This window comes from Erythrolamprus reginae, chromosome 1, assembly GCF_031021105.1.
Source record: "Erythrolamprus reginae isolate rEryReg1 chromosome 1, rEryReg1.hap1, whole genome shotgun sequence".
NCBI lineage: Eukaryota > Metazoa > Chordata > Lepidosauria > Squamata > Dipsadidae > Erythrolamprus > Erythrolamprus reginae.
In genome coordinates, this window is record NC_091950.1 from 358,521,172 (window position 1) to 358,534,621 (window position 13,450).

Below are 13,450 nucleotides of genomic sequence, written 5' to 3' on the forward strand. Positions count from 1 at the left end.
AGAATACTTGATTGCAATATTAAATGTATAGTCCAATCCTATGAAACCTATCTAGTGTGAAACCAAGCCAAAGCAATTATGCATGAACCCATAATCAAATTTACTTGGCAAAAGTTCCAAGAAGTAACAGATTTCTCTCCCCCCCCCAAATAAAATTAGAATAGTTTAGGAAGTAAAACAGAAATGTCTTTTCTATTGTGAGAATCTGCACCCAGAACACTGTAAGAAAGAAAACTGATGTGAACAGCAATGGTGAACCTTTTTTTTCTTCCGGTGCTGAAAGACTATGCGTGTGCAGTACGATCAGTGGTGGCCCCCAGCCTCAATGGTGGGGAACGCCATTCCAGTGGCAGCCATGTTGCGCATAGGCTAGCACTGGTGGCAATGCCGGGCATGCATGCGCCACTGACGCCTCTCATGTCGGCTCCCCCCATTGCCCGTGCTGCTGCCATTCACCCCAAGAGCGAGAGGCGAGCGCACGTGGGCGATGGGGGGGGGGAAACGGTGGCGGGCACTTACTGGTTTGCCCATTTTCAGTTTTTTCCGCTTCTGTGCATGCGCAGAAGTGAAAAAACTTGAAAATCGTGCACGCAAGGTGGTGGAGCAAGGGCGCGCTCCTGGCCGGTTCAGGTAGGGCCAGGAATGGTAGCCCGCTCCTGACTATGATGTATACGCAAGTGCCCACACCCATAATTTAATGCCTGGGGAGGGTAAAACACCCTCCCCCACCCCCCAGGCTCTTTGGAAGCCAAAAACGCCCTCTCAGAGCCTCTCTGCGAGCCAAAAATCAGCTGGCTGGCACACACATGTACGTTGGAGCTGAACTAGGGCAACGGCTCGTGTGCCAGCAGATATGGCTCCGTGTACCACCTGTGTCACCCGTGCCATAAGTTCGCCATGACTGGACTAGGCGCTTGATAATGAGGTCACATTTCATGATTAAGAAATCCAAGGCTGGCTGTAGACACGACAGTACCATCAACCATATTGCACTGTTTCCCAACCTTGGCAACCAGAAGATATTTGGACTTCAACTCCCAGAATTCCTCAGCCAGAATTCGCTGGCTGGGGAATTCTGGAAGTTGAAGTCCAAATATCTTCCGGTTGCCAAGGTTGGGAAACACTGCCTTAAACGATAATATATGCCACCCAGCAATATTTAGCAAATAACCAATGCATTACACTGTAGGATGCAGGCAGAGGATCTGACAGACAAAGCGATGTTTCAGACCCGCAACTCTGTGGGAATAACCAACAAGAACAATTAAACAGTCCACAATTGCAGATGCACAATCGCGGCGCACGAGCCGAAGCCCTCTCTCAGAACTGCAGGTTTAAGGCGTTTGCAAGGGGTAGCCCGCGACCACCGGCTGCCAAACGAAGAAATGGAAGGGGGGTGTAACTAAAAACCGAATGAGCGCAAGGGGCGTAAAGGACGTAACACCCCAGCCAGCCCACCGACATCTTCCCAGCCGGCTTAAACCCCTACAGTCGCCCAGTCCCGCATTACAAGCCGCATGCAAAGCTCTCAGAGAATTGCAGACCCGCGAAGGAGGCGTGGCTCCTTCCGCCCCGCCCCTCGGCGTCCTCCTGCGTTGCCTGCTGCCGCGCCTCCTTCTCCCCCCCCCCCCCCCAAGCCGGTGTGTCTCGAGCCATCCCGCTTGCGCGTTGCGTTATTTTCTGCCTCACCCCCCCCCCTCCGCGACTCTCCCACCTTCCCTTGTTCTCTTCTCTTCCCCGCCCCTCGCGCGCGCGCCAGCCTCGCGGCGCTTCCAGCGTCGGTTTATTCCCTTTCTCTCCCCACCCCTCCTTTCCCTTCTCTCTCCTCTCCCTGCCATTCCTTCCCTCCCTCGGCTCCCCGCGGTGGTGGGCCAAGCCGCGAAAAACCGGAGGGTTTGCAGCAAGGCAGCCGAGTCAGCCCGAGGGGGTTGCCAAGGCAGGGACTGGCTGGCGCCTGAGGGAAGACTCCCCTCCTTTTCCCTCCTCCTCCTGTCCTCGGCGCCTACGGAGAGCAACCGGGCCGGCTTCATAAAAAGAAGAGCGAGGAGCGGCGGGCAAGGGGGGGGAGGGGCAACGCCCCCCCCCGGACCTCGAGCAGCAACATGAGGTAAAGTGGGGGCTTCTTCGAACGGGAGAATTCACCGGGGAGAGTGGGGAAGGCGTCTCTCACTCTCCCTCCCCATATACAAGCATTGGGCTCGTCCTGCCAGTGTGTGTATGTATGTGGTGGTGAATGCTCGATGGAAACCGTGTGCGGGTAAGTTTGAGGAAAGGGGGCCCAGCCCCTCAAAAGGAAGCGAGGGCTTGACTGGGAAACCCCGGCTGAGCGGAGAAAGGAGGACAAAATCCTAAAAAAAAAAATAGGGAAGCCTCGTGTACACCGTAATGTGCTGAGGCGAAAGGTGCACGAAAGACCACCATGAGTCGGCTTGAGGCGGCGAGGGGGGGGGGGTTCCCCATCCCTCCCCTTGCTGGACACGCGTGTTCATTATTCACTCTACCCCCCCCCCCCCGCCACCTCACCGGAGGCCCCTTAACCTGATATTTGGCGGTGATTTTTCTATTTCCCCAGGGTTGTGCTTGGGTTTCCTTTCTCCCTCGCTCGAAAGTGGGGGAAGTTTGTGAGTGGATGGTAGACGGTGGATGGGGAGGGAGAAGAAAAAAGAAAAGAAAGGTGCCTCCGATGCTGGGTTTCCCCAGGACCAACCAGCCGGGGTCATTTGACATGGACAGCTTTTGTTGCATTTAAGCAGGTTCGCCCGAGAGGTATAAGAGATGATAGAAGAAGACGGAGGGAGGTGAGGTCATTGCATTTAAAGGAGTTAAAGGCAGCGTTTGAAAACAAAAAAACACGGGAGGGAAGAAGGATTGGAACCGGAGGAGAGAGGGAAAGGCCTTGGCTATTTTTCCCGAGAATTTATGTGCATTTAAAAGAAGAAGAAGAAAAAATCATTCGCCTTTTGAGATTGTAACCGTGTGCTTCAGAATATGAATGAAAAAGTAATGCCCCCCCTTTTTTCCCCAAATCGACGTGTGTTGCATTGCAGTAGCTCATACTGGGTTTTTCTTTGTGTGATCAATAAATAGGGAAAAGTCACTGACATAATACCCCAGCAACGGTATGTATTTGCATGTAGAATTTTTAAAGGGGCCCCTTCCAAAGCGTCATTACTAGGCGGCATTCTCTTGTCTTTCTTCCCCTCCCCCTTAAAACCATGCCGGGATTCCTTTCATTTTGAAACCCCCCTTTTTTTGCCCTGTGTATTTTGCATTCTGTGACCACTTCTCTGGCTTTGACACAAGACTTAGAAATGGGACTTGTTAGGCTCTACAATCAGCTCCAAGGAAACTATCTTCTTAATATGAACAGGTTAGGTATAAATTAATCTTTCTTTCCAAATAGTTGACATTATTTTTAGAAAATTTATGTAAATGTTGGTAGGCTTTTATAATACAATAAGATTGCATGTTACAGCCTAATATGTGGTGAGACAAAAAGTATTTGACTTTACATAAAATTTAAATACTTTACCTTTTAAACTTTTTGTCCCAAGGAATTAGTGCCCTTTACCCCACTATGAGAGCTGTATAATCTTCAAAACTTCTGTTAACAAGATGCTAGGTTACTTCTCTTGATTCCTACTTTCTGCTTGTAAGTCTGCAATATTCTAATTACCATTGGCTGTCCTGTGTGTGCTTTGGGGGTGAAGATTTTTCCAAATTATCTTTTTTTAAGTATGTAAAATCAATTAACTATTGTATTTTTTGACAATGCAGGATATTTTTATGCTTTAACTGAAATTGAATGTCTATTTTAAATGTTTGGTATCTTTAAAACATTTCAATTGGAATATTTTGGGTTTTTTAAATACTTTGTGAGGTTATGGCTAAATACTGCAAAAATTATTTTCAGTAACTTGCATTGCTTTTGAGATTTCAAATAGGGTGGTCACTATTAATTATAGGGTGTGTCTATATAATGAGTTGAACACATGGTAAAAAGTATTAGTATGTGCGCCAGTAAACATCATGTATTTAAGTATATGTCAGCTTATTTAAACAAATTGTATTCCTTGTAAATAAAGACTTTAGAAATTAGCACAATATAGGCTATGCAAAATTGGCTTCCTTTATTAGTATGCTAATCCACTGCCCTATTTTCTTAAGTTTTGATCTATTAAATGCCTCTGAAAAATAGACACTAAATTCATTGGATTTATTGTAAGTATGTTTAAGAAGGTAAACACAGAGTTTATCCTAATTCAAACAAAGGTCTGATATTTTATGGCTTTTGGCCAACTGCAGCATTAAATAGTGCTGCTTATTTTGGGGTGAATTATCTCATTGGATTCTCCAAGTGGTCAAATGGATTTTTAACAATATCATCTTTCTGCTATTTATTGAGAACAAATATCCCTTTGATATGTAACCTAAGATAATTAGAAATTCCATTCTGTGAAGAGAAATTGAAGAAGCTGGGTATATTTAGCTTTAGGAAAAGACAACTGGGATGTAGCTTGCTGTTTGTGTTGGGGAGAGATAGGATAGCATTTTTTAAATAGCTTGAAACAATGTCATATAGAAGAAGACTGCAGGGCAATTAATAATTTAAGTTATATTTTCCTAACCTATTTGCAGAGTTAAATCATAAAGAAAAGTAGTTTGTTACCCTATATTGAATATATTCAATGTATCTGACATGAATAAACAAACAACCAAAGGGAAGGGAGCAATCTAGAATGCTTTACTTTGGATTCCTGCATTGAGATTACTAAACTTGATGGGATAGTTTTTATTTTGTTTTCTCCTTCCCCCTCCATAAAATTGGAACATTTGTTTAAAATACTGATAAATTTTAACTTGTAGAAGAACTTTTATTATATGTTTATATGAAATATATGTTGGTAAGAGTTGTTTATTTTCTCAGGAAATAATGGAATCCCCTCTTTTGCCTTCTTTTTACTGTATGTGTGTGTGTGAGATGTAGCAACTTGGAATTCTTTTTAGGACCAAAGCACCATGAAAAATCTGACTGTAGTATTTATACTCAATCTGATGTGCTATGATAGATAGCAGGCTAGTAGAAAAGATGGAGATGTTGCTCTTTTCTTTTTTGTCCCAAAGATACTTTTTCAGGAGGCAACTGGACTTTCTTATTTTTCGTTGAAGACATTTCATTTGTCATCAAAGAAGCTTCTTCAGCTCTGACTGGATGATGGAAGGATTGATATTCCTTGCAGAGAGCTGATCATTTGCATTCTTTTAGAGAGTCATTGAAGCAGCAGTAAAATCTACTTACCTTCCCTACTGGTTCATAAGTGCACACATCGCTGTTGCATGCACTTTTTCACCTGTTTTACACATGTGCAAATGGTGAAAAGAAAATGGCAGCAGGTGGGCGGAGCCTCGTGCTGCTGTTGCCGGAGTTCTTCAAAACACCGCCAGCCACTGCTACCGGCACACCCAAACCGGACTGAACTGGTAGCATTTCACCCCTGCATTGAGGCCACTCCCTACCATCCAGTCAAAACTAAAGAAGCTTCTTGGATGAAAAGCAAAACATCTTAAAGAAAAACAAGAAAGTCCAATTGCCTCCTAAAAAAAAGCACCTTTGGGATAACTATGACGTGGGTGACTGTGCTCTGAACAAAAACTGTTGTAGGGAATCCTCATCTTACAACTAATTGTTTAGTAACTGTTCAAATTTATAATAGCACTGAAAAAAGTGACTTACAACCATGTAGCATTCTTATGGTCAAGTGATCAAACTTCAGACATCTGGCAACTGGTGTGTATTTATGACAGTTGCAGCATCTTGGGGTCATATGATTGCCAATGTTGGGGGATGGGTTATATTAGTCATTTCAATCCAATACAATAAATTGTACTTGATTCAGTGCACTGAATGTATGTATGTATGTATGTATGTATGTATGTATGTATGTATGTATGTATTTATTTGTTTGTTTGTTTGTTTGTTTGTTTGTTTGACTTATATGCCACCCTTCTCCAAGGACTCGTGGCAGCTCACAACATATAAAAATACAAAAACCAATTCAGAAGTCCAATATTTAAAACTATTTAAAAATCCCACATTTAAAATTGTAGAATCCATATGTGATGAGTAATACAGGACTTGAATTTTAGGACAGTACTTCAGGCATCAAAGATATTCTAAATTGCTCTGTACATCTTTGGAATAGTTGTACAGTAAGGTGGTACTACGATCTCACTTTTGACCATTAACACATATTTGCACAAACAAGGGATTATATATATACTGTATAGAGAGAGATAATAGCTGTTAATTATTTAAAATGACTTATGGAAAACTATCATTGCTGCCTTTCAAAACTTTGTTTCAATCTATGTTATATTCAGCTGCTCTTGATAAGGCTTTAAAATAGGAATGATTGCTGAAAAGAGGAAATTATAGATAATTTAAATATTTATAGGTAGACCAGTTTATATGAATTGCTATTAGGGTTAGGACTAGTGGTGTGAGTATAATTTTAATTGTAAGATTATAATTGTTCTTGAATTCTACTTTCAGTATAACAATAACACTTAGATTTATATGCCGCTTTACAGCCCACTCTTAAGTGGTTTGCAGAGTCAGCTTATTTTCCCCAACAATTTGACCAACCTCAGAGGGATAGAAGGCTAAGTCAACCTTGGGCTGGTCAGAATCAAATTCCTGGCAGTCAGCAGAATTAGCCTGCAATACTTCATTCTAACCACTGTGCCACTATGGCTCAGTGGTTAGAATGCAATACAGTATATAGAATACTGTATAATTTCTATATAGTTGTTAAATTTGGAATTTAAGCAACGCTATAAATGTATACATTGCCACTACAGTTATTCAAAATGTAAACATTTCCACTCTTTAAAAGAAAGTATTACCATTACCTTAATTAGAAAATTAATGTATTCTGTAACAAGTTTGTTAACTAGCATTGTTTAAATTTATTTGGTATTGACAGAAGTAATAGTAAGTACATATAAATAGGGGTGGGTGTGTTTAACATTGTTAAAACTACTTGAATGTGAATCATAAATGTTTTCTCTTGGGATACAAATGAAGGATAACACTTCTCAAATGCAATCAAGTTTGAGCAAGAATTCATTATCAAGTAGTGATAGAGATAGAAAGCAGTTTTTCTTCCACTATTGTATCCATTTGATGTCATCCTACTGTGCTTTCCTTAAGTAATATTGGACTTAAGATCTGTTTCACTGGAGATTTGACAGAATTTCACTCTAGATTATAATCAAAGAAATATGTTTGTATTTGTAATTTTGAGTACACAGTTCAGATAGCTTAGTTTGTAGGGCATTCCACATATTGTTTGATCAGATTTAATAGTGTTAAATTTCTTGATGGCTATAAAGTACCCAGTACTCAGTTGATGGGCTACTTGTTTGCTAATTCTTATTTTGTAAGGATTATCGCATGTAGTAAGGATAGGGTCTGTTAAATAAATATATCACTGGAATATTTATGGGCTGTTAACTTTGTTCCATGTTTCTATTGATACATCTAAGAGAAGTTATGGCTACTGCTTATATAAGATAGAAATTGTTTGCTGGAAAATCTAGAAAATATCAAATTTACAAAAAAAAAATATTTTACCAAGAATTACTATGATCAGTTTGATTTATTTAATATTTAGATTACAGGCAGTACTAAAGCAAATATATAAATATTTGTAAATTTAAAAAATGCTAATTTCAAGTCATACACTCAAGGTAAAAACTGTAAAAAAAATCAACATGTCCTTCAAATAGAAGAATTTCAGTTTCTCTTGATGGTTGTATTACCCAAATATTTTTAGTTTCTGCTTCGAAAATAGATTGATTATACAGCAAACTGTCAAAATGCTTCCTTTCCTTTGGAAATGTATATTTTCCAATTTTTTTTAAAAAAGTAATACAGTAGTCCCTCGCTATACCGTCTGGAACGTAACACCAGCGATAGGTGAGGGACTACTGTATTTGTTATGAAAATGACTCACATTGATTGTGTCAAATTTAACAAATTTCATGTTTTTGTATCTAGGTTAATCCATGTTCTTCCAAGTGTAATGTAATTTAATGGAAGATTTCTGAGTAGAAATCTGATTAAGGGTGGTAACTAACAAATACAATTTGTGGGACTAATTATCTCATAAATTGAAACATTAAATAGTAACAGATATTGATAAATTTGCTGAGACAGATTGTTTACCTCTTTGTTTACAATTTGGTGTTGGCAGCTTAATATATCCTTCCAGATGGTAGGGAAACCAATAATGTATTAAAGTCTATTTTTTTGTCCCTTTCATTTTCAGTACTAATAATAGAGGTTTTAATATTGTGAAGCCAATCCGTTCACATGTAACCAGTGTTTAAACAATATGAAGAAAATGTTTGGAATATGATCTCTGAGATGATTTGGTTCAAAAGTTGATTAAGTGTGTTAAATACACCTTTTGGATATAGTCGTTCTAGACATTCTTTGGTATATATTCCTCTTTAATGTTCATTTATTGCAAAAGGTTACGTGTCACTTGGCATTTTTTAAATCTCTTGATAATCGGACCTCTTTTTCAGAAGCAAAAGTACAGATAGTCCTCAGAGTATGACCACAGTTGAGTCCAAAATTTCTATTGCTAAGTGAGACATTCATTAAGTCAATTTCAGCCCATTTTATGACCTTTCTTGCCACTTAAATGTTAAGTAAATCACTGCAGTCGTTAAGTTAGTAGCACCGTTCTTAAATGAATCTGGCTTCCCATTGACTTTGCTTGACAGTAGGTCAGAAAAGGTGATCACATGATCCTGGGACACTGAAACTATAATAAATATGAGTTATTTGCCAAAAGTGTGAATTTTGATTATGTGACCATGGGATGCTGCAAAAGTTGACAGATGACCATAAGACACTTTTTTTTCCAGTGCCATTGTAACTTCAAAAGTAAACAAAACTCCTGTAAATTGAAACCACCTTTACAGAAATTCCGTAATCATTATATAATAAAATATATAGGTAGGAGTGGTCTTCAGCCATCTATTTTTAACAGTATTTCCAGATTTTTTTAAAAAAAACCAGTTATCTGAAATGTTTAGCGAGAGAGTCAACGGTTGCATATGGAATTGTGCATTATTACAGATAGACATATTCTCTAGAAATAATCATTTCATGCTAAGTTACTATCTAGCTCACTTCAGTGAAGCAGTGGATGTGATCCACCGGTACCTGGAAACTGTAAGGGTCTAGATGGGAGCCAACAGATTCAAGCTCAATCCAGAAAAGGCCAACTGGCTGTGGGCATTTCCTCCTATGGACTACTCTTTCCATCCATTGTTCTGGGGGTGGGTGGAACATTGACCCCCTTAGACAAGGTCCACAGCTTGGGTGTCTTTCTGGATCCACAGCTGAGCCCTGATTACCATCTTTCGGATGTGGCCGGGGGGACCTTTGCCCAGTTTCACCTGGTATACTAGTTGCGGCCCTATTTGGACCAGGAGGCTTTTACGCATAGTCACTCAAGCCTTTAACATCTCCTGTCTTGATGCGCTCTACATGGGGCTACCCTTGAAGAGTGTTCAAAGACTGCAAATAGTCCAGAATGCAGCCACCTGAGACATTATGGAGGTACAGTGATCCCTCGATTAGCACAGTCTCGATTAGTGCGAAACGCTACAACACGGTTTTTCAAAAAATATTAATTAAAAAATACTCCACGATTTTTTTTGCTATACCACGGTTTTTCCCACCCGATGACGTCATACGTCATCACCAAGAGTCACTTCTCTGTCTCTTTCTCTTTCTTTCCTGTCATTCTCTGCTTCAATCATTTTCTTATTTCTCTTTTTTTTCTCCACTTTTTTCTATCATTTCTCTCTCTCTTTCTCTCCCTGTTGCCGGCGTGGTATATGAGAGAGAAAGAGAGAGGCAGAGGTCGGGCGCATTACCGGGAGGTGGAGGCGGCGTGGGGACGCTGGGTGCCGGGGACACCGAGGAGGGGGGTGGACGTGGCCTCTCAGCTGCAGAGCCGAACAAGGGCAGAGGCAACGGCGGAGTACGGCGCTGGGGCCATGCGGGGCCGCTCATCCAGGGGGGCGTGGACTGGCAAGTCGCCCTCCTTTCTCTCTCTTATACCACACCGGTAACAGGGAGAGAAAGAGAGAGAGCGGAGGGCACCTTGCCGGTCCACGCCCCCCTAGAGGAGCGGCTCAGCATGGCCCCAGCGCCGCCCAGGCAAAGGGGAAACCCCAAGATCGCTTGCCGCTTGCCGTATTGCAGCGAAGGAGGCGAAGCAAGGCTCCAAGCTGCAATACGGCAAGCGGCAAGCGATCTTGGGGTTTCCCCTTTGCCTGGGCGGCGGGAAGACCAAGGGAAGGTTCCTTCAGCCGCCCAACACCTGATCCGCTCCGCAGCGCGGCAGCAGCAAGGAGCCGAAGATGGGGTTTCCCCTTTGCCTGGGCAACGGGGAAACCCCATCTTCGGCTCCTCGCTGCTTCTGCGCTGCGGAGCAGATCAGCTGTTGGGCGGCCGAAGGAATCTTCCCTTGGTCTTCCCCGCCGCCCACACGCAAACTCCACCATCTGCGCATGTGCGGCCATGAAAAAAATGGCGCGCATGTGCAGATGGTGTTTTTTACTTCCGCACCACTATAACGCGGAAATCGATTAGCGCGGGAGGTCTTGGAACGTAACCCCCGCGCTAATCGAGGGATCACTGTACTTCAGTATACCCATATAGAACTTACGCTCCTTGAGCTGCACTGGCTACCAATTAGTCTCCGTTCACAATTCAAGGTGTTAGTTATTACCTGTAAATCCCTACATGGCTTAGTAGTACAGACTATCCCCCCCCCCCCGATGTCTGTACTGCTCCCACTCTACTGGCTTTCCGAAAGGCTACGAAGACCTGGCTTTGCCAGCAGGCCTGGGGACCATGAAACTGACATCTGCCATGGCCAAATTACATTGAATGCTTTGTATGTGTGTTGCATGGATTGATTGAGTAATGGGTTTTTAACTGGGGTTTACAGTTTTAGATTTTCCATATTTAACTTCTTTTTTACTGTATTTGTATTTTTATATTATTGTAAGCTACCCTGAATCCTTCGGGATTGGGCGCAATAGAAGTTGAACAAACAAATGAACACAAACAACAAACAGCTATAAATCTAACCATACTTTAAGCAGCATCTTTTATCAAATTGAGATTGGCTTTAGACACCCATAAAACCAATGTATAGGTTTAGCATGCAGACCTTGTTGCTAAGGAATTGCAAACCATAATTTGCCTGATCAGTTGTAATAATGTAACCTGGCAGCTTCTGACAAATTAACTATGGTAAGTAAACTACCATTCTATGATAAATTTGATATAAGCAAACTAATTCACTCTTGAAACTATAGAGTGATAGTATTTACATTGTCTGGTAAACTTCAAGTTTGGACGAAGAATAGAGACATTTAGGACATTTATGCCAGTTGGTCACAAATTGTCAAATTCCATATTTATATGCTTTGGTACAAGAAAGGAAGACAATAAGACAATTTTTGACTGCTATACTAGATATTTCTGTGCAACAATGGCTAATTTTGGCTTGCTTTGTTCTATCTTTTCACGGGGAGTCATAGAGTTAACTGATCTAATCAAAGGGATAAGCAAACCTAAAGTAGCAATCACAGTTTTGGTTGGGCTCACAGTGCAGCACAGAATTTGTAGACTTTAAACTAAATCTAACTGCAAATAAGGAATTTTAAATTCTTTATGTGATGCCTAAATTGATGGACTGTAATTTACAATTGATCATCAGAAAATAATCTGAACTCATAATTTGAAGATTTTATGCATTATTTTCAATATTATATGTTGCCTATTCAAATAATATTAAATATATGAACAACTAAATGGGAAACTATTGTGTTTTGTTAACAAGTGCAGTTTTATAATATAATTACATCTATTTTTCTGTGATACTTGGGTTAGGCAGGGTCATGACTCATGTTTCTAACAGGGCAGTCTTGTTTAGCAGACAGTGTAAATTGTATACTTTATTAAAGGTTGGGGTATAAATCCCTGAAATAAATATGGATTCAGATAATTGAACAAAATGTGTAAATTCAAATTGTTATTCATCTCTTTAATATAATATAAATATGCAGTGAAAAAATTATATGGCTATGCAAGACAGACTATGTGGTCTGGATATGGGATGGGAAAAGAGGCACTCGAATGGCATATGGTGGGAGTGGGATTTGGGGCATAGTGATCTCTTCTTGAGCTCTCAGCAGCCTTAGATACCATTGACCATGATATCATCTTGGGTCAACTGTGGGAGTTGAGAATGGCTGGGACAGTCTTGCACTGGTTCACCTTCTTCCAGGACTAGTCTCAATTGATGTTGATAAGGGAGCAAGTGGTTCAGTCACCAGCCAATACTTTATTAGGTACCACAGAGTTCAGTATTTTCTCCATTCTTTTTAACATCTACCTGAAGCCGCTGAGTAAAATCATCTGTTATTATGGGATGAAGTATCAATATGTAGATTATACCTAAATGTACAGGTCTATGCTGAACTAAGCAATGCTATAGATGTCTTTTCATGATGCTTGGAGGCTGGGGTACCTAGATGAAGGACAATAGGTTTCAATTGTACCCTGGTAAGATGGAGTGGGTATGGATAGGAGTCTACAAATCCAATAAATTATTATTACTATTATTATTATTATTATTATTATTATTATTATTATTATTATTATTATTCTCTGTATATGGCGATTTACCAATTTAGGTCCTGGATGAGGTAGCACTACCCCATAGGGACCTGTTGTGTAATTGGGATCTTTCTGGACTCAGGATTCCTTCGCAAGGAGCAGGTGGCAATTATAGCTAGGAGGGCCTTTGCTCGACTTCCAAGTTTTGGGCCAGTAATACACCTTCTGGGATTGGAGCTCCCCTTTCAGTCATTCATGCCCTAGTCATCTGGATAGACTACTACAATGTGCTGCATGTGAGCTATCCTTGAAGAGAATCCAGAAGCTGCACTAACTCATTCCATCCAGTCAAGTAGGGAGGCCAAGTTGCATATCCCATGAGTCAAGGAGTTTTGATGAGTGGAATCTGTGAGGAGGGTCTTCTCTGCTGTTGCCCCTGACCTTTGGAATATCTTGTCCTCAATGTGAGGCAAAACCCCATGCTTTTGGTTTTCTGCAAGATCTGGCTCTGCCAATTAGCATGAGAGGCTAAGAGTGTGATAACAACCCTGGGGCTTGAGGACACATCTGCCTTGTTAGCCTTTTTAGCCTTCTGAATTTTTAACTTTGACTTTTATTTTCAACTTGCAAATTTTAATCTTGTTTTTAACACTAAGTTTTTATTCATTATTTTATTATACTCTTGTGAATCTCCCAAAGTTACTATAGATAAGATGTGTGGTGAAGAAA

The 13,450-nt window shown here is 41.0% G+C and overlaps 1 protein-coding gene across 3 annotated transcripts in view; it reads left to right on the forward strand.

The window, feature by feature from the left end:
* The first annotated feature begins 1,644 nt into the window (after window positions 1-1,644).
* The window catches only part of ENAH (ENAH actin regulator), a 103,770-nt gene continuing 91,964 nt past the window's right edge, over window positions 1,645-13,450 (forward strand). Inside the window, exon 1 of one of the 3 annotated variants that reach the window (XM_070734338.1) lies at window positions 1,645-2,107. In XM_070734338.1, the coding sequence (XP_070590439.1) occupies window positions 2,103-2,107 (5 nt within the window). In that variant the 5' untranslated portion in view covers window positions 1,645-2,102. The remainder of the gene's footprint in view (window positions 2,108-13,450) is intronic. The other 2 variants (XM_070734337.1, XM_070734339.1) reach the window with 2 other exon arrangements.